The sequence below is a fragment of the Nothobranchius furzeri genome, chromosome 14 (assembly GCF_043380555.1).
Source record: "Nothobranchius furzeri strain GRZ-AD chromosome 14, NfurGRZ-RIMD1, whole genome shotgun sequence".
Classification (NCBI taxonomy): domain Eukaryota; kingdom Metazoa; phylum Chordata; class Actinopteri; order Cyprinodontiformes; family Nothobranchiidae; genus Nothobranchius; species Nothobranchius furzeri.
The window spans coordinates 45,544,561-45,566,263 of record NC_091754.1 but is presented as its reverse complement, the minus strand read 5'-3'; the positions used below and the strand labels follow the sequence as shown (position 1 = coordinate 45,566,263).

At 41.0% G+C, this 21,703-nt stretch overlaps 1 protein-coding gene and 1 long non-coding RNA gene across 2 annotated transcripts in view; one reads left to right on the top strand and one right to left on the bottom strand.

Annotated features, from left to right (window-relative positions):
* The window catches only part of ptpn9a (protein tyrosine phosphatase non-receptor type 9a), a 47,599-nt gene that overhangs the window by 5,064 nt on the left and 20,832 nt on the right, over positions 1 to 21,703 (top strand). The window contains exons 2-3 of the mRNA XM_015952209.3: positions 18,955 to 19,098; positions 20,463 to 20,552. Of these exons, the coding sequence (XP_015807695.1) occupies positions 18,955 to 19,098; positions 20,463 to 20,552 (234 nt within the window). The remainder of the gene's footprint in view (positions 1 to 18,954; positions 19,099 to 20,462; positions 20,553 to 21,703) is intronic.
* On the bottom strand, positions 12,484 to 18,537 carry LOC129163899 (uncharacterized). The gene is made up of 3 exons (XR_008563705.2): positions 17,646 to 18,537; positions 16,003 to 16,166; positions 12,484 to 12,712 (listed from the first exon to the last, which is right to left on the bottom strand). It is a non-coding gene; the product is annotated as an uncharacterized lncRNA (long non-coding RNA).

Genomic DNA, 21,703 nt, shown 5'->3' with positions numbered 1-21,703 from the left:
GTGACATACTGAAAAACGTGTTCTAAAGGTAATAAAATCACCACCACTACTGGTGTTGCTACAGCTATAAATACAAGTAGCTCTGTTGGTGTTAGCAGCTAACAAGAGCTAAACTTACTGAGGCGACTCTTTTTTCTCCGTCATGCCGTGCTTCCTCTGAAGATGCCCGTTTATCACCCATGTGCTCCTGTGAAAGGAGAGTTTCACTTTGCAGAGTTTGCACCCTACGGGCCTTTTATCTTTGTATAATGCTCCCAAACTTTTCAGCAACGTTGCGACTCTCCACTTTCTCCGGTGATGAAGGCTGAGCTGGATGGCCACCACTGCGCATGCACCTAGGAGCTAAAGCGGCAGCTGAGCAGAAAGGCAGAACGCAAATGCCGAACGTCTGCAGCAGGCGAGATTAAAACATTTTTTTATAAAATCAGGTCGATTTTATTTGTCTGCGTCGTTGTGATGAGTCGCCTAATCGTGGCAGCCCTAGCCATCTTTCTGCGGCTGCCTCATGCTCTGTTTTGGCTTGAGAGGGGAGGGCCTGGTGACGTAGTGTCGAATCTGTGGCTTTGATTGGTTAGGAGTATGTAGTGAGTCTAGTATGCTGCTACCTGATAGGTTATAATGAAAAAAGGAAACTTTTTTGATCGAAATTTTATCGACCTGTCTTTTTATCTATCGCACCACATGTCTATCGATATTATCGTCCAGCCCTATAGAGACTTCTCGGCAATGTGGCTGGCATGAAGTTTTCTTGCTTGTTTTTAGATTGAGCAAACAATAAATGGTTGAATCAAAAAGAATGGTTCTATATGCCGCTAAAATTATTCCATTGAAAAATCTGGTTTGATTCCCAATAGGATGGTAATTTAGAGTGAGCTGGAGCTTTGCAGGAACTGCATGAGCTGGGAGCTTTGGCTGGTACTGAGGAATATAGCAAGCGATTCCTCTTAAGATTTGGTTGCTTATAAGTTTTGACCAATCAGAAGCCAGAAAATGAACTGGGCGTTATCAAAGACTCTTTAAACCTCCTCTATCTCAGACACTTAGAAAAGCTTACTTAATTTAATATGTGAAGTAAATAGTTAAACAGTCATTAGTTAATATACTAGTACTAGATATTATTATGTGACATAACTGATAATAAATCATTATTAAATCATCAAGTAGACTAATTTGGTGTATTCAATATCTGAAATAAGGCATTAAAATGATAAACATTTATGTTGATTCATTCATTAATGTGTGTTTCTTCCCCATATATATATATATATATTTATTTTTGACCAACCAAGCTGCTGTGTTTACTTTAAGGTCACCTTATATGAGGCAGAATGATGTACGTTTACCTTGGGGACTTTATGTGAAACAACTTCTCGTGTGCCTCACCGGCCGGATCATCTTTTTGTAGTTACTGTTTTGACTTGTGAGGCTGAGCTGGTGAGTTTATGTGCTAATAACTGTGTCAAGTTTATAAATGTGTGTACGCAGCTTGTGCAGTTATTACTAGGTTTATGATACTAATGTTGCATGTTTGTATATTTTGTGTTTTTCAGTTGATTACCTGGCGACTGGCAAGACGCTGTCACTGCGCAGGTGCTTAGCATAGTTAGCTTAGCGTGTGTATCACATGTGTGAATGCTTGTGTCTAAATAAAACTAATAAAAGCAGTAATCAGTCATCTGAGCTTGAGTACGACACGGTGTCATCAGTGAAAAACATGCCCTTACGGTGGGAGTCTACTAAGTAAAGGTAGTTAGTAAGAAAACGTACAATTAATGTAAAGCAGTCAAGACATTATAGAATCACTTTAGATAAAACTTTCATTGCAGATAATGTAATTTTAATTAATCTGTAAAGTGAAGAAATCATTTCATAAGGCATAAGAATAGGGCCGCAGTTATCGAATATTTTTGTAATTGAGTACTCTATAGAATCTTTTATCGATTAATCGAGTACTCTTATAAATTACCCTTTTGTGTTTGTAAACCATTATATCAAATAGCATGTTATAAAACATGAAAGACCTCTTAAAATGAGCAAGCAATTGCCAGTTATTCTTCAAGTTTTATTCAAAATTAGTTTTCAATACTGCAGAGTATTGCTAATAATCCAATTTGAGTTTTCAATTATATTCAAATGAGGTAGTAGAACCAGGTTTACTGTGCATTAACTTAAATTCTCAGTAAACAAATGACAGGGCAAAAATAAATTAAACACAACCTTTTTCCTTAGGTTTATCAAAATTCTAAAAAGTAAATCTGGTGTAGCCACCGCTACTGAGAATAAAGAATAAATAATAAGAAGAAAAGAAGAAGAAGAAAAGATCATTTCTATAGCGCCTCTCAAGATAAAAATCACGAGGCGCTTCACAAAAACAAAAAATGAAAAAATATAAAAAAGAATTTAGAAAACGATTAAAAATATATTGAAAATTAGCAAAAAATAAATAAATTGACAATTGTGATTAGAAAATGTGAGAGAGAGTGAATAGAAAAGAGGGAAATCAGTGGACCCTGAGGAAGATGGAATAGGTGGGGAGAGCAGAACAAGGAGAGGATGAAGAAGGTCATACAAAAGCCAGCTTGAACAAGTGAGTCTTCAGCTGCTTTTTGAAGGAGTCCTCTGAGACCACTGATCTCAGGCTCAGGGGGAGAGAGTTCCAGAGTCTGGGGGCCACAGCAGCAAATGATCTGTCACCTTTGGTCTTTAGCCTGGTGCTGCACAACCAGTAGGCTTTGATCACTGGACCTCAGGGACCTGCTGGGGGTGTAGGGACTAAGAAGATCACCAATGTAAGATGGTGTTTGTCCATGTAAGGCCCTATAGACCAGAACCAGGATCTTAAAATGAACCCCGAAGTTGACTGGCAGCCAGTGAGTACTTCATGAAAGAAAATATACTATTCAAGTTTTACTAATAATCAAATAAACAGTACAGTTTGGTTTCCATATGCATTTGAGGGAGTAGAACCTTGTTTATCTGCTCAGAACTCAATGTTGAGTGAGAGAGCTCTATTCGTGCATCATGTGTCTGTGCAATATAAGAAGGCCTTTAAAAAAGTTAATGATGGTTACAATGCAAAAAGGTCAGCATATTGACATGGTCATGACTAAGGCTTGCTCTACGCTTTGATGCAATGTTCCCAGCAGAAGCGAACAAATGCTCTCAGTGTTTTTCTCCCCAGAAGAAGCTACAACGATGTTCTGCTGAGCTGTGGTGGCCTCATGGAGGGGGCAATCGGCTAGAACACTGCTGCTAACCATTTAAGCATTCTCCCTCTCCTGATAGTAACATTTTACTCTCTTTGACATTGAATGTGCTACTACTAGTTTACCCATTTAATTACAGATCCACTAGGATAAATACAATAAAGTTTATCTCTCACCAAATAGAATATTTACTAAGAAATCACAATATAACTATAGACACATTACTTGGTGTGTGTGTGTGTCTGTGCGTGCGTGCGTGCGTGTGCGTGCGTGCGTGTGTGTGTGTGTGTGTGTGTGTATGTGTGTGTGTGTGTGTGTTTGCTCTGTCTTCTCCATCCCCAGTGAGTCATGGCAGATGGCTGCTTATACTGAGCCAGGATCCTCTGGAGGTTTCGTCCTGTTAAAAGGGAGTTTTCCTTTCCACTGTCGCTGCATGCTTGCTTAGTATGAGGATTGCTGTAAAGACTGGCACTAGTCAGTGACTCGATGCAACCTGCTGGGTTCCTTATATAGGAAACTTTTTACTGATTGGCCTAATGAACTGACCTGTATTGGAATGTTTACTGTGTGAAGGTCCTTGAGACGACTCTGGTCCTGATGTGGTGCTTTATAAATAAGCTTGAATTGAAATGAATAACGAGTGCTCCTTCAGCCAAAGTAATAAAATCAGGAAACATTTCTGTAAATGAAATAAGCAAAAGTCTACCAGACTCTCTGAAAGATAAAAGGGTTTCCACTTTCCACTTGTCACTGCTTTTGTGCACAATGTTGAACTCCTCTTCAGCGTGCTGCTTGCACACACAGTCAGCTGCAAGATCTAGAGATTTAGTAAGAAAATGCTCAGATCTGCTGATGGAAATCTGCGATGTTCACTGTGCATAATGTATAAAATATTTGCGCACCTGTATGAGTCATTAACAAACTTAGAATAGAATAGACTTTATTTGTAATTGCTCATGGCAATTAAATTTTGGATGGTCCGCCATCAACAGTACAGAAGACAATAAGTAACAATAAATATCAAAAACATAGAGGGCTACAAATAATTAAAAACATTTTAACAGAAGCTTTCTTATGGCAAAACAAATAAATGAACAAATCGCCTCTTGTAAAAATAACTAACAGCTCAGCCCATCATCGATGGTTCATTAATGCATCCCATCATGCAACCCTAGCGCCTAGCATCTGTAAATCCTTTGCAGAGTGAAATAATGTCTGATAACATGTTTGACAAGTTTGATGTTATGTCTTAGAATTTATTCTGAATTTAACAGGCAGCAAATGTAGGAATGCTAAAGCAGTAGAGATGTGATCTCTTTAACTCTCATCAGAACTCTAGATGCAGCATTTTGGACAAGCTGAAGACTGGTAACTACATCAGGGTTAATGGATAACTGAGTATCGTCAGCATAACAGTGGAAGTTTATCCCATGCTGTCTAATGATTTTACCAATTGGGAGCATATATATATATATATATATACATACATACATAGTAAAAAGAATTGGATCAAGCACTGAACCCTGTGGTACTCCACAAGTAACCCTGGAGTATGAAGAAGATTTGTCATGTACATTTACAAAATGAAATCTATCAGAAAGCTAGGATTTAAACCATCCTAGCACTGTACCTTTGATCCCTACATCATGCTCAAGCCTTTCTAAAAGAACATTGTGATCAACTGTGTCAAAGGCAGCACTGAGATCTAACAAGACTAGAACAGACACAACATTCTTATCTGAACCCATGAGAATATCATTTGTAGCCACCAATCTCAAAGTCCCCAAGCTCTGCTCTGGGTTCTGATGCTCTGGTGCAGCTTCAGCTGAACAGGTGCACCTGGATAGTCTGACTGCAGCCTTTTCTGTAATTCACTTGAATTAAATTTGAATAATCAGATCTCTCTGCTACATGCTTGTTTATGTTTGCTTGTTTTATTTTCCTCCTGGGTTTGGTCACTAGAACTAGAACAGAGAATGTTGTCACTCATTGATGAACACTGAACAGTAACACGGATGGTCAATAAAACCTGAATGGTAGCAAGTCCAATGTGCAGCCCATCTCCAATTGGCCTATTTGATCATGGAGTTGGTATAATACTGAGGGTCTGTATTTTTAGGGTTAGATGAGCAACTGGCCCCAATAACCAGTCACTGTAAGACCAGTTGATCATTTTCCATTGTTAGATCTAGACTGTTGACCGTTTGATCCCTGTTATCCTTCCCACACACGTGTGATATTAACAGGCCTTAGGCCTGTCAGGTGCCGCCCCTCATGGCCTGCATGCTAAAGCGTTTGAACAGAGCAGTGCGCTGCGGGCTGCAGCCGAGGACAGATACAGTAGCATCTTGTCTTCAGGCCTAGTGCTCATTAGGGATGCACCGATCAGGTTTTTTGCTGCCGATCACCGATACCGATATCAAAGAATGCTGATCACCGATACCGATCACCGATACCGATCACGTGGATTGGCCAGAAATTTTCTACAACATTATAATGAGTGCTACAAACTACATTATCTGGGAATAAAGGAAATGCAACCTAATCTAAAATGGTCTGTATTAAGTTTGTCACTGTGTGAAAATTTAACCTCACGGTTATTGTGACCAAAATTACCACGGTTTTTGGTATTTTCGCGGTATATTTTTTTTAAGCGTGCTACATTTTCAAATTTAGATAAACCCTGTATGTCAGGAAATATTGTCCTCAGTTTGTGTCTTAATTTTGCCTAAAATGTGTTATTTTGTAATTATGTTGTTTATTTGATTAAATTTTTTCCCTTGTAGCGTTATTAAGATCCTATTGTCTGCCCTTAACAGCTGCCCCTTCACACAGTAACAACGTGTAGAAATCGCCAAGGTCGGAAGCTGGTTTCAGTATGTTTACATTCCAGGAGAAGAGACAGAAGAAGAGAAGAAGAACGCTTTCCACTAATTAATCAAAGTACTTTATTCGTGATAAAGCTAATCAAAGCATATGTTGATCATTAATAATCAGGTGAATGATCTGTGAAATAAAGATGTCATGAGTTATGTGTTTAATGAATAAACAGGGCTGCACCAGACAGACTGATCTACATTGACATGGAAACGCATGACACATTGTTCTCAGCCAATCAGAACTTTCGTCTGCCGTAGGTCAGAATCTGGGTTGTTTAATGAAGTTGTCCAATCCGGTTTACTAAGATTTGTAAACAACTAGGAGATATAAAACAAGGCAACGCCATTTTATACTCAGTTCCATTGTAACCTCAGCTCTGTTCAATTGGAGGTCCTAAGGATTTCCATCGTCATCATTAAGAAAGTTACAGGCTGGCCAGCTACACTTTCCTACTTTAAGCTGAGAACTGTCAAGCTGGAGATTTCCGTCGTTTGAACAACAAGACGACGTTCCTTCAAAATAAGAGCTAACTCGCTGATGCCTGCCGCTGATACCGGGAGTCGATCCACAGACGGGCTTTGTAGTGCTGCGACCGCTGTTTCACCAGCTCCAGCACATCTGAAGGTCAGAGGACCTGGCATTTCCTGATCTACACGGGAGGCTCCAGACGGTACGTAGTTGCGGCAAAATGGCGGCTCATGTCATCAGCTTCTGAAGCCTCGTGGTAGCCTAGTCATAACAACCAGATCCGCCTACGTCAGCCTAGAGATTCTGAACAACACACACACACACGCAACAACACTATAACATTCAAATCCATATGCATCCATCATTGAGATAGTCCTGGTAAATTGTAAAAATTTATAATTATAGAAATTAAAGATTCTTAAACAATCCCAACTCTCTTTTCTTGTCTCTCAGTCAATACAGAGTGTTTAAGTAAACTCCCTGATGATAAAAACAACCACTTCTGATTATAATATTTAGATCTAATTACAGTGTATAAATATACAAACTACAGATCACTATATTTGGCGAGCCTAGCCTGATATCTGCACAGTTTATTACACTTTGTGCCGATTTTGAGACATATTTGGGATTTTTTTCAGTGTGAGTTCACTACACCCTTTAGTCTTTAAAATACCAATATTTGCCCATAACTTCTTATTTTATGTCAGTTTGATGTCATCATTTTAAAAATATTAGATCAGATGATACTCAGTACTCAAGTAGCCTTCTAATCAGATACTTTTTTTACCCTTACTTGAGTAATAAACCCTATATCAGGAAAATATTGTCCTTGGTTTGTGTCCTTCCAGTGAGCTTTGCAGATGTGGGAAAATGTCATCAGGCAGTAATCATTGTTAAATTCATAATTATTCTCGGAGAGAGACCAACTCTTATCTACCCCTGGGAGCCCCGTAATGCATGGCGTCATTTCAACATGGGGGTGTCCGCGACACGGTTTATATGCAGGTAGCGGCGCTGCGGCTGCTTTATATAGCGACTCGTTGCATTCTCCCTCAACCCAAATCGTCGGATCACGCATTTTAGCTAAAACGCTAACGTTAGCTTGCCTTGCGTTGACGAGTTGTAGGTGATGGTCACGCAGATGTGTCATGAGATTTGAAGCGTTGCTGCCTTTCACAGACACGTTTTCTGCACGTGCTGCAAACAGGATAGCCGTCTTCTATCAACTGGCCCTCGGCATTCTTCAAATATCTAAAAGATGCCTGTAATTCCGACTTTGTCTTCTTTGAGGGATAAAACATGTCCTCCTGAGCACTGCCTTCTCCTCCTTTGGCCATTATTTCAGCTTTAGCTTCAAGAAAGTTTTGGTTGTAAACAGCAAAGCGCGCATGTGCCGCCGGCAACTTCAGCTGTATGGTGTCAGGTTTCCGCCAAAACCCGTGCAAGCGTAGCCAAAACCCGTGCACGCGTATTGTGCACATCGCGCGTGCGAACGGGACTCGCGCGTGGAGGTTAGAACCTCATGAGTGAAAATATACATGGCGAGGAGGTCATTTGTACACTGAGAGGGAGCAAACTGTGTCTGTGAGCGCACAAGGATGTGCACAAGTGACAAACCTGCGTGCGCTCGTTGGCCAACGAGCACACGGCAGAGGAAAACATGCGCGCGGCAGCCTCACTGCGCGCTCGGTGCGGCAGCCTCACTGCACGTGTGGCAGCCTTTCTGCGCGCTCGGTTTCCGATTCTGCTCGCTCGGCTGTTGGGAGTTTTGGCACTCTGGAGGCGTGGAAGAATTAAAGTGCCAGAAACTGAGCAGTTGAACTTTCAATTTGAGAGCAGAATTTCATATCAAGAGACCATCTTTTTAATTTCAGAATACTATTTTATATTATTGCTCTCAAAACTTGTAATGCTTGCGCTCAAAATGTCTGCTCTCTTTCAAATTCACTCTGTTCTCCTTCAAATCTTTGTTTTTGCGCTCAGATTTAACCTTCTTACACTGGTATTGTCTTCTCATGTGACAACTTTTTCTCTACACGGATCAAAACTCCTCCCACAAGTCTGTCCCCTGCTCTCACGGATCTTGTCTGCTCTCGCTCAAAACTTAGAAGTACAATCTCCTAGCAACCGCTCAGCCAATAGAAAGACTTGTGGGACTGGGCGGGAACAAACCTCTTTGGGGTGCGCTCGTTTTGCGCTCTGTGGATTTTCCTGTGTGGCTGCCGCATCTGCGCACTAACAGCCTGGCTAATACCCGATCTGGAGCGAGAGTTTCACCTGCACCAGCAAAATGGACCAGAACCAACAAGACGCTCAAGTAAGTTATTTTCCAAGGCTACTAGCTGCAGTTTATTCCATAAAATTGTTTTATTATGCTACTTTTTACGACTCCTCACATTTAATATTGCAACAGGGGCACATAGCTAGGTGGATTAGGGTCCTACATGGAATAAAATGTCCGGTGTTTTATCCAGGAACTGGGGATCGAGTTATGAGGGGCTAGATATGTGTCAGGGAAAGATCCAAAAATGTTTTCTAGTGCCGTATTCCCCAGAGTTGGATAAGTGAATGAAAAAGGATTGTTTTAACCAGCACAGTAATTCTTATCTGCCAGCAGTCTGTCTGCTTTAGATGAGAATAAACCATGTAACTTAATGGGAGGTAGTAGCATTTTGTGTGCAAAACTGTAAAATTACTAAATTATGATACCAGTTATTCCTGTTGAGCTCAATAATCATGTTGACTGCAAATGAAAAGTAAGAAGTAACACATTTGCAGGAGCCAATTTAGACAGTAGACAAATTTTCACTTAGGGTGGAATATCCCTTTAAATCAAACTTCAAACATGCACGTTAGCAATATACAGAATATTTTAATTACATTTCATGTTAATCATTATTGTTTACTTAACAATGATTGTTGGTCACTGATTTAAAAAAATGTCTTTAATAGGTTTCCTGTCCATTGTGTGATAAGAATTTACTCAGGAGTCTATACAACTGCATGCCAGCTTTTGTGGTGAAGGAGGAAGAGGACAGGTGCATGTTTTTACCCATGCACGTTGTACACAAAATGTTATGAGAGTTTAATCTTTTTTTTTGTTTGTTTCCACATCTGAACAGCATCATACTGGATGTGGATGACTCTTCCAAGCACTTAATCTGGTTAGAATTTTTACAAACATTTGTGTTAATGTGTAGGTTTTAAAATAAATAATAATAAACACAATGTTGTTGTCAATAGCTTATCAGACATCCTGAAGTTCCTACAAGAAAGAGTTGACAACACTAAAACCTTTAACATAATGTGACAAGGGACGACCTTTACCAGAAAGGTCTGAAACAGCGGGCCAGACAGAAGCAGGCTTCCCCCAAAAACCAGCTAATTGTTTCCTTTATTGGAGAACACGACATTGATGAAGGAGCACTACGCCGAGAGTTCCTAACTGGTATGTATTCCTTGCTAATGTCAACATACCAACTTTGAATATAGTTGAAAATGGCAAACTGTCATTTCTTTTTTCCCAATAGAAATGATGCGAGGCCTTGAGTTGAACTTATTTGAAGGAGTTTCATGCAAAGGCAAAACCCCAAATATAGTATCTCTTACTACCAGGAAAACAGATACAGGTATGTACAGTATGATGCTGCTCTACAGTGTAACTTGGCTTGTTTTGTGTTCAGGATCTGTGGGGAGATCATTGCCACCAGCTTGGTTCAAGCAGGACCAGCACCGAATTTCTTTTCTACTTGGTCTTACCATTTCTTGCGTCATGGACAAATAACAAATGAAGATGTGCCAGAGGTGACTGATACGGCAATCCAGAACCTGATTCAGGAGGTAAATTAAACAGAATAATTTATTTTCTGTAAATTGTACTAACAAGTGTTTCTGATTGAAGGTCGAACGTGCCGAAGAAGACGCACTGACAGACCTTTCTGATGCCATTGTAGCATGTGGCTACACTGGTCAATTCACAGCAATTGCAAAAGGGCCATCATTGAGTAGGCTATGTTAATGTAGCATTAAACAAGTCATGCAATTTTTGAAAATTGAGTTATTACAAGTTCATTATTCTTTTTACTAGGGCCATCAGTTTGCATTCGGTGATGAGACTCATACCGATGCTAAGTCAGCTTAGAGAAGGACTGGCCATCTAGGGTTTGGATGAGCTGTTGCCACAACACCACCAGGCACTTCAGCCCCTCTTTCTTCCTGGGAACCTTAAACAGGTAAGTACAAATTCTTTAGGCCTCTGCAAAAAAAATATGTCCATTACAAAAACATATAGGAAATGCAGAGAAGCTGAAGCTGTTTTTGTTCCATCAACAGTTCTAATCGATTCTTATAAAAATACTAAGAATCAAATCGATTCACAAGTACAATAATCTGTTTGTTTAACAATGTTTGCCCCAATTTATTTTTTACAGCTATCATTTTTTTTACAGACAGCAATTTTAAGTTTTCTTTAAGGAAGCTATCAGATGTATTTTTTATTCTAATATCATGGCAATGAAGTTTTACATATTTTTTAGTGGTATACATCTTCATTTTCTTATATTAATTTAGCTCTGCAGGATAAGCAGAAGCAGCCCTAACAGTTTTATCTTTTTAATTCACAGTATTTTTAAAAACGTCTTTTGTAGGTGGATGCAGACTTCGTTGTGGAGGCACTGGCTCCTCAGTACAGTGACAATGGATCAGTAAGACACAAAGGAAGTGGACATGATCAACTTTTTGCAGGACCTCTTGCAAAACCTGGAAAAAGGAGGTAGCCACAGAACCATGCAGGATTATTCCACTTTTACTGCTCATAATGCTTAGCTCTTTTTAAAATTGTTATGTTCAGTGCCTTGGGCTCCTGCAAAGGCAGTGGAAGATGTTACATAAATAAAAATTGATTGATTGAGAAAATTTTGAAGTGTCAGAGAGACCATTGTGTTTCACTCAATCCCCCATCAAATAAAAAAAATTTAAAAATAAATTATATTTGTTTTGAAACTGATTTAGCCATTACACCTTAATTACAGAGAGGTAATCAGTACCTCAATCATGTTAGTGACACACTGATTTTTTTTTCACCCTTCAGGAACAGATGACCAAGATGGGAGCCCATCAGATGGCTGTGGAGCAAAGCAGTTGTCAGTGCAAGGATTTTTTTCAGTGGGTTTCAGGCCAGGCACATTTGCCACTAACAGACACAGAAAGAGAATTTTACAAGATAACTAAATGTTGATCACGACAGTACCACCCGGTATGGACCACACTTAATCACCTTACCTACATGGCACGTTACTACATACACTGACTTTGAAAGTCAGCTTACTCAGGCAGTCTGTGATAGATTTGATTTTAGCAGACATTAAGTGAAAACAAGATGGCCACTGTTCTGGGTTCAGGTTACTGTATAATGGTTCAAATTTAACTTTGAATCCAAAAAGACAAATGGTTTTGTTAAATAATGTAATGTTTTGGAGCTAGAAAGCGACATTGTTACATGAATCCATAAAGTTAGGCTTATTGCCATTTCAAATACATGTTACGTATTTCTTTTGTAACATTAAAAAAAGCACTGGAACTGATCTCTTGATTTTTTATTTCAAGTACACATTAATCTGACAAAGCAGCATTAACATATTCTCTGCACAATAGATAAAAGTTCCTTAGTGTTTGAACGCTCCCAATTTTGTGCCAGTAGCAACTGCAGTTCAGCATCTTAGGTGTTCTTGCTGTGTCTTTCTAAATCCATGCTTTCGTTCTTTTTTAAACACAGAAACAGTTTTGTTTACCTGTTAGTAGCTACAGTTTCGCCGACGGCTGCCGGCTTCTTCAGGCTGACGCTGTTGGTGGCGCGTCACTTCCTTCTCCGTTTATCTGCGGGCAGCAGAGACAACTGCCCGCAGATAAACGGAGAAGGAAGTGACGCGCCACCAACAGCGTCAGCCTGAAGAAGCCGGCAGCCGTCGGCGAAACTGTAGCTACTAACAGGTAAACAAAACTGTTTCTGTGTTTAAAAAAGAACGAAAGCATGGATGCAGTTCAGCATGCTGCTCTTCAGTGAGGGGACTGTCGAACTCCGGGACCACAGCAGCACCGTCCACATCTGGGCTGTACTCTGCAGCAACATCCCAGTCGATGTCTGGCTCTTGGAAATCCTGACATTACAACAAGAGAACAATGATGATGTTTCTATATTGAGCTGCAATTTGTCAACAAATAAGCAAAATTTCCTAAATTTTAATAGAAACCAAATTATCACATTGTTGTGCAGGATTACTATATGTCAAAATTAGATTAAAAAAATTACAAATAGCAGGGACAAGAATAACAAAAATTCAAAATGGTTTTGATTTAGAACTTTTACTATTTTGCAGGGGTGTAATTGTCATTTACTTGCATCACCGTAATTAAGTACAGTTTGCAATTTAAAATGTTTAACCTTTAGTAGGTTTTAGGGCTGGTTGATGAATAAAAGCATATTAATTTAAAAAAATCTAATCGATCGATAGATAATTATTTCAAAATTTTAAAACCGTAGAAGAGAATATATATTGAATTGCATCCCTGGCCATTTTATGCTATTTCTTTAAGCGACAGTCTGTAGTTTTCTGCCACTAGGGGGCAGTACGTACCTAAATCATAACAAACAAGCTACATTTTTGTGTTCCGTGATGAGCCTACCAATGAATAGCCGTAAAGGCCACCAAAAAAAGCACTGGGAGTGTTGCAGCACAATTTTTTTACGGGCTAACTACCTTGTCAGATCGTTCAACCTCCTGCAAAATGACAACAGGCACATCGGACTCCCTTTCATCAGTCAGCAGTAGAGAAATGCCATATTTCACATTCAGTATCTTTTAAAGCGGCATTCAGTATGTTCATAGAGCTCCTCATTTAGCTTCATGTTTGTGTTTCAATCTTTATTGAAATAATTTTTTAAACTTCCTGTAGAAAGCAAGGAGATCGTGACGTAACAGTTTTTTTTATTTTTATATAACTTTATTAACAAACAAAGCTTACAGGCAGATGTAACTGCTGGTTGTTGGAACTGTGAGCTGCACAAAAACAGGCATAGTTGCTCCAATGACTGGATTCAAATTGGGTTTTGGAGTTAGAAACCTACTCAATATGGCGGTGAAGCAGTTACTCTCCAGCAGCCAATGATGTCTATGGTACGGCTTATGTACAGAGAAACATGCTGTCTAAAGCCTGGTTCATGCTTCTCCGTCAGCTCCGCAAGGGACAGACACGCACGGATTGACGGAAGTGTTTTGCTCTCATACTTCTCCGTCTCCTGGAGAGTGTTGCAAAGCAATTCCTCGGCAGGACAACAGAGGGCGTAGCGCTGTTCTGTGGTATCCTGTCATGTATTGGTCCAAGATAATGTGTTTATATTGTATTTTTTGTGTATATAAGAGACTTTTAACACGGACATATTTGTCTCTCATTCTCCTCCACCTCCATGCGCTCGCCACCTCTAAACCCACGTTTCCTGTCATTTCCGTCCACAAATAAAACGCTTGCTGCGCATCTTCTCTCTCCTCCAGTCACGGGGGAACTAAAAGTTCATGTTTTTAGAGTTTTTTCGCAAGGTATTCTTCAAGCTGCTCCGTGTCTGCTGCTTGTTATCCTCGGCTCTCTTTATGTTTTTGAGGGTGCAATGGCGGCGCTGTAAACAACAGCGGCATCCTGACCAATCACAAGCTTGCGTTGTCTGTCTCGACTGACGGCTGTTTAGAAAAGAGAGCTTTACTCCGTCCGTCCTTGCGGAGCTCTCCGGCAGGCACGCAAGGACGTCGCGTGTCTCCGCACTGACGCAGACGGAGAAGCATGAATCAGGCTTAAGGCTACGTTCACACGGCAGGTCTTAAAAATCCATTCAGAATTTTTGAGTAAATTTAATGTTTTGTGTGGTTGTTCACATTATAACTGAAATACAACAGCAAACACTCTCCTGCGTTAACGTTAAAAGTACAGAAGAGAACAAGAACTCACACACTAGGAGCTCTGTGGAGTCTGAACTGAGAGGTGGAGCTGTGATCCCAAGAGCTTCACTGACAGACTTCATCCACAATTCCAGGATCACACCTGTCAAGTCTCCTGTTTTGAGCTGGAAACTATTTTTAAAACTAAACTATTTTACTCCTTATTCTCACAGTCGTCCCATGTTAGTATTTTCCCTCACTTAAGCCGCTTTCACATCTGGGTCGGCATGGATGCGTTCGGAACCAAATGTTTTGTTCGCATATGGCTCACATGTGTGTATTTCGTTCTAAGGAGACTTTTTTTTCCAGACTACTTCCCTCGGAGGTCCGGCTGGTGCCGAGCAGACACTATGGACTGATTGGCAGCTGAAACTCACACCTACCGCCTCCTATTGGGGAGTTGGATCAAACACCGGGGGGTTTCCGCATATGCGATTACTTTTCATCCTGGTTGCTGTTTAGCCCACATGAAGCACTAAGCTGCTGTCTCCCGCTCCGCAGCAGAGGAGGACAGCAGTGTGTGTGTGTGTAGCAGCGGTTATAAGGACACGTCTGCAGCGGAGGACACTACAGCGCTGAAGTAGGAAGGATTAGAGGAGAGCAGATTATTAGAGAAGCGCAGTGTGTGTTGGTGCAGCGGTTTGATGAGGAATTATTGTTTAGCATAGGCGGACACCGCAGACTTCTTCCGCGCGTCTTTACCGCCGCCCACATGCTCGGGGATTTCCGCATTCCTGAGAAGTCCTGGGAATCACATGTGAACAAGAAACCACCCGTTCTATTCCGAACTCACGTGGCTGAGCCCCGACCATAGCAAAGCATCAAAAAACGGAACCAGAAAAACTTTTAGCGCTGAACTCACCTTCAAAATTAAATGTTAACCCTAACGTTTACAGTTGAAGCCATTACAACATGTTTGAGGTAATTTGGCCACTCCGGCTCTCTGTAGTGGTTTCCCAATTACACGAGGGAGGGAGGGGTAAACAGAACTCCGTTGGTAACCACAGTGAACAGGCTTGATGAAACATGAACGAATATCCCCAAATAATTAAAAACCATGAAGCCAAATGCAAAGTTTAGGGCAGAACATTGACCCAGAGGTTTTCTGATTGAGCAGATTTGTGAGAATACATGAAATGACCGCTTACAGACGGAGCAAGCTAGTTGCTAGCTTATGTGGCTTGACTAGTTATATCAATACAAAGTCATCTTGTTTCTCGTTTAAAATTATATTTATAATTTTAAAATATCTATATATTGCCCAGCCCTAGCTGTAGCCTATACTACACTGCTTACATTATTTCAGAATTTAATTTCACTATGTAAAAAAAAAAATACAGTCAATTGCAGAAAGCCTCTTTCTAAGATGAATAATAAAGCATCATTGGAATAATTTAATTTCAAACCACTGAATAGACCAATGCAGATGTCAAATATTTACATTTCTACACTTAACTTACCTTGACATTTCTTGATGAACTGTAGACCGAGGGATAGTCTGTTAAGGTGTTGTCGCTGGTGTTGTGCGCTGTGGCACAGTTGGTGTTTGTTGCGGGCCCTCTGCTTGTAGATGAGCATTCAGTAAATCCATAAGGTTTCTCGTAACTTCTCGGATGGAACCAGTCTAAAGAAATACAACAAAAAACACAGAAAAAGTTGTATTTGGTTATACAGCAAATGGGAAACACCTACAAATTGAAAAAAATTGTAATTGGCTTGCACATTTATTGAAATTTATCAAGTCCAAGGCCTACAAAGCACTTTACACAACAGCCACACCCTTTTCACATGCTTACAGTGGTGATAAGCCAGATAGTAGCTACAGCTGCCCTGGGGCACACTGACAGAGGCGGGCCTGCTGAACACTGGCACCACCGGTCCCTCCGACCACCAACAGCAGGCAAAGTTGGTTAAGTGTCTTGCCCAAGGACACAACAGCAGCACTCTCTGGTTGGAGCTGGGATGGAACCTGCTGTTTATCTGGCCCTGACCCACGCCTGTTCCCTGACCATGCACCAACCTGCTTCCCTGGATTACCATGAGAATTTCAGGACTAAACTTTTAATAAAGCTTTTACACATTTTCTTATTTTCTGGTGTCATTACAGGTCCTCCACCTCAGCCATTACATTCATTTTCCTCTACATCTTCTGTGGTTTAACATGCAACAGTGAATTGTGCTGCATCATGGTACCACAGACTGTGTAATACAACATTTCGCGCATTTCACAGAAAACAAATGTTAGTTCGCTTACACCAGAAATACAACCTTACTCATTGCTGAGACTTAGAAACAGAAACTGTTTTTGTTTTGTTACTGCTTATGTAACCCCAGACTCAGTATTAGTAAGTTAGGCTCATTATGTTTAAAGACCAGCGGCTAGGTTTGACAGGATTACAAAAAGAAATAATGCAAGTGCAAAATGAAATGGAAGGAGGCAGGAATTGAGCAAAAATAGAAATTGTTATTTTGTTGGGGAAATGACTACTGGATTACACTCACTTAACATAGCATTAATATTTTCAGAAACATACAAACAGATTGAAAGCTAGCTGACGCGCCAGTCAGGGCAGGTGTTGTGTCAAAATGTGTTTCCCTATCAAAAACGGTTTTCTCCTACGGCTTTGGTCAAAATTTTCCATCGTTCAATTATAACGAGTTCCACTTTTTAATAACATTCTCTTACTTTGATGACCCATCTTGTTCATTACAGCGCGAGAAAAACATTGGGATATATTTATGTCGATGGATGAAACACATTTTGATAGTTAGCAGTTAGATGAGGAAACAATGTTCATGGAGTAAACGCTAACGAATAACTACTGTAATGTCCAAAGAGCTAACTATTAAAAACAAAGGTGGGAATACTAAACAAAAAACATCTACACTAGGTCCAGAGCTAGCATTGGGGACGAGTGATATGTTAGGGTAAAACTCAAATCTGCTGAGGCCATTTTATGAAAGTTGTAGCTATAGTGAATAACCTAATCCACCTAGCTATGTGCCCCTGTTGCAATATTAAATGCGAGGAGTCGTAAAAAGTAGCATAACAAAACAATTTTATGGAATAAACTGCAGCTAGTAGCCTTGAAAAATAACTTACTTGAGCGTCTTGTTGGTTCTGGTCCATTTTGCTGGTGCAGGTGAAACTCTCGCTCCAGATCAGAGCGGGTATTAGCCAGGCTGTTAGTGCGCAGATGCGGCAGCCACACAGGAAAATCCACAGAGCGCAAAACGAGCGCACCCCAAAGAGGTTTGTTCCCGCCCAGTCCCACAAGTCTTTCTATTGGCTGAGCGGTTGCTAGGAGATTGTACTTCTAAGTTTTGAGCGAGAGCAGACAAGATCCGTGAGAGCAGGGGACAGACTTGTGGGAGGAGTTTTGATCCGTGTAGAGAAAAAGTTGTCACATGAGAAGACAATACCAGTGTAAGAAGGTTAAATCTGAGCGCAAAAACAAAGATTTGAAGGAGAACAGAATGAATTTGAAAGAGAGCAGACATTTTGAGCGCAAGCATTACAAGTTTTGAGAGCAATAATATAAAATAGTATTCTGAAATTAAAAAGATGGTCTCTTGATATGAAATTCTGCTCTCAAATTGAAAGTTCAACTGCTCAGTTTCTGGCACTTTAATTCTTCCACGCCTCCAGAGTGCCAAAACTCCCAACAGCCGAGCGAGCAGAATCGGAAACCGAGCGCGCAGAAAGGCTGCCACACGTGCAGTGAGGCTGCCGCACCGAGCGCGCAGTGAGGCTGCCGCGCGCATGTTTTCCTCTGCCGTGTGCTCGTTGGCCAACGAGCGCACGCAGGTTTGTCACTTGTGCACATCCTTGTGCGCTCACAGACACAGTTTGCTCCCTCTCAGTGTACAAATGACCTCCTCGCCATGTATATTTTCACTCATGAGGTTCTAACCTCCACGCGCGAGTCCCGTTCGCACGCGCGATGTGCACAATACGCGTGCACGGGTTTTGGCTACGCTTGCACGGGTTTTGGCGGAAATCTGACACCATACAGCTGATGATACGGTGGCTGGTAAGGGTCACCGCGCCTACACCGCAGCCACGGTAATCCACCGAGATAATATAGTTTTTTTTAAAACAAGACGGTTATTATTGTCAACTTTTTTTTTTACCGGGGTTTACCACTACACTGGTTACCGTGACAACCCTACCTGATCGGTCTGCTTTGATCTATTTTGAAAACTCCGATCAAAACCAATAAGGGCGCTATCGGCCAATTACGATCAAATGCCGATCCATCAGTGCATCCCTAGTGCTCATGGGATTGTTTTGCATGCCTGAGAACTGGGAATTCCCAGACTTCTTGTCCTGCCCCAAACATGCCAAACATTAGCATGTTTGCACCAAACACACAGATGAAGATCTATGAGTAACATCTGGTCTGTTTCAGGCAACCAGCCAGTTTCTAGAGGAGATCAACAAATGGACCAGTCAGCACAGCGTGTCGCCGCTCTCCAGGGATTTGGCCGTCAAGTTCCTCATGGCTCGCAAGTTTGACGTCCTCCGTGCCATCGAGTTGTTCCACAGCTACAGGGTGAGGAGACCGTCTGGCTCTAACCACAACCAGAACCACATTAAAGAACTAAAGAATATGGTGGCTTTCATTTAGCATCATGTTAAAGTGACACTGCTCCAGATTAATCATTGAACAAGTTCTTGTGTAGGTGGAGGTCCTTGTAAATTTTTCAATGTGTCCGAAAAGGACAACGAATTTGCAGTTTTCAACGTGTGCGCAAAGGAGATACGCCGAGGCAAGGCAGCTTTATTTGTATAGCACCTTACAACAGTATAAAACTGACCAAAGTGCTTCACAGAAATTAAAACATTAAAAAACAATACACAACATAAAAATGCATAGACTAAAGCTTAAGAACTAACACTAAAAATACTAAAAAAAGACTCATGCTGAGTAAAAGCCAAATCATAAAAATAGGTTTTCAAAAGAGATTTAAACCAGACAGTGAAGAGGCTGACCCAATGCTCAAAGGCAGCTCATTCCAGAGCCTAGGGGCCGCTACAGATAAAGCCCTGTCACCTCTGAGCTTACGACTTGTTTCAGGGACTTCCAGAAGCATCCTATCAGCCGACCTCAGAGACTGCAGGGGAGTAAAAACCAGTAGCTCAGAGAAGCAGGAATGCTACAAAAGAATTTCAACACAACAAACCTGATATGACATTTGAAAGTTTCTCACACCAAGGAGTACACCGAGTTTACAACTTTGGCTGCTGCTAAGGCAGAGAGAGAAAAGCAACGTGCAGCAGCAACATCAACAAAAAGAAAGAACTAAGTCATAAGGTCATGGAATTAATATGCCTTGACCGTCAGCCGCTTGCCAAAGATATCGGGTTTAAACGCCTCATTAACTGCTTTGAGCTACAAGCTGCCTACTCGTAAATATTTCACTGACGAATGCCTGTCGGAGCTATATCACTGTATTTACAGTCAAATCCAAAGCCTTTTCTAGGATGACAACATCGTGTCGGTCGGCTTTGCGACTGACATTTGGAGTTCTAGTGTGAGTACCATATCGATGCTGAGTCTAACTGCACAGCTTATTGATCAGACGTTTGAGCTGAGGAGAGTGGCGCTTCACTCACAAGAGTTTCCTGGATCACACATGGTGGCTGCCATCTCTAAAGCTTTCACAGACATGTTCCAAAAATGGGGGCTCCCAAAGCAAAACGTACACGTTATCCTACGGGATAATGCGAGAATATGGCGAAGGCTAGGAAGGACGCTGGCTTACCAAGCCTGCCATGAACTCATTCAAGATGTGTTGGTCTTAAAAACTTAAAGTAAGGTTGAGGGTAAAGTTCTCTGAAAATCTGTTATTCTCAGACAAGAATTAGATTTTCCAGCCCCCGCCCTCCTCACCTGCTGTAATTTGCTTTCTTCAGGAAACACGTCTTAAAGAAGGAATTGTCAGACTTCAGCCTCACGAGGAGCCGCTACGCTCAGAACTGCTGAGTGGGAAGTTCACGGTGTTGGTAAGTCATGCACGCCACTGTGGCTTCAACGCAAGGTTTTGGGTCAGGTTACTAAACTCCGCGTTTTATATTCAGACTATTATTTATTGATACTGTTACTTATATAAAGAGGCCAGGGTGGTGGTGGGGGGTGTCATCAGATTCATAACAGCACAACCCAAAAAAAATGCTAAACCAAAAAATTATTTGTAGAGAGAGAAGAGCCCAGGTGCTTAATTTCTAAAGTGGTTTACACATAAAAAGTTTGAGAACTGCAAAAGTTATTTTCTACACAAATTGAGATTTGATAAAGAAAATTTTTATGGAAAAATGGGTCAAACTTTGACTCACACACACACACACACACATCACTCTACACAGGGTTTTCCCCAGTGCTTTACAGGCTAAGTGTCACTTATTTATTTCAAATCATTTTAATGCACCAAATTAACATTTAAAATTTAAATGGTGAGACGATAGGCGCAGGAAGTGCATCTCCCTTGAGCTGATCGAGTGGTGGCTTGATGATGACGCAGAGCAAGTGCGAGTTGGCACGTCGTTGGAGCAACCACCTGTGGGCCTAAGCCATGACTATGAACATTAAACCAGCTGCTTTAATCCTAAATGGTTAGCTGACCCTAAATATGGCGGATGCCTCTACAAGATGGAGTATGTTAAGAATATCTTGAGTTTATATCAAAATTGTTATGTTACACAAGCGCATGTATGCACACAGATGCTCACATGATGCTCTCACTTTTATGGACTTGGGCATTTTAAACACCTGACCTAAGGCTTTGGTTGGCACTTAATGCACAGAATTTTTAACGTGTGCCTTTCAGTGAAAATGGTTACTGTTATATATCCTCCTGTTGTGGGTGCAATGATATTTTGGTTTTGTTGTATTTTTGTGTCCTCTCCTCTCTCTCTTTCTGCAGTTCTAGACATACATACTTGTTCATTATTTATTGGTTTATTTTTTAACCCCCCACCACCACGACCACTTCCTTTCTCTCCCCCTTTCTTTTTCACTTCTGTCTCCGTGTCCGCTGTGATTTTAAACCACCGAAAACATTTCTAATGAAGTTTTGGTATCAGGTGTGGCATCATACCAGAAGCTATAACGCTCCACCTGTGAGAGAAAAACTGTAAGGCTTGTCTTCAGCATTCAT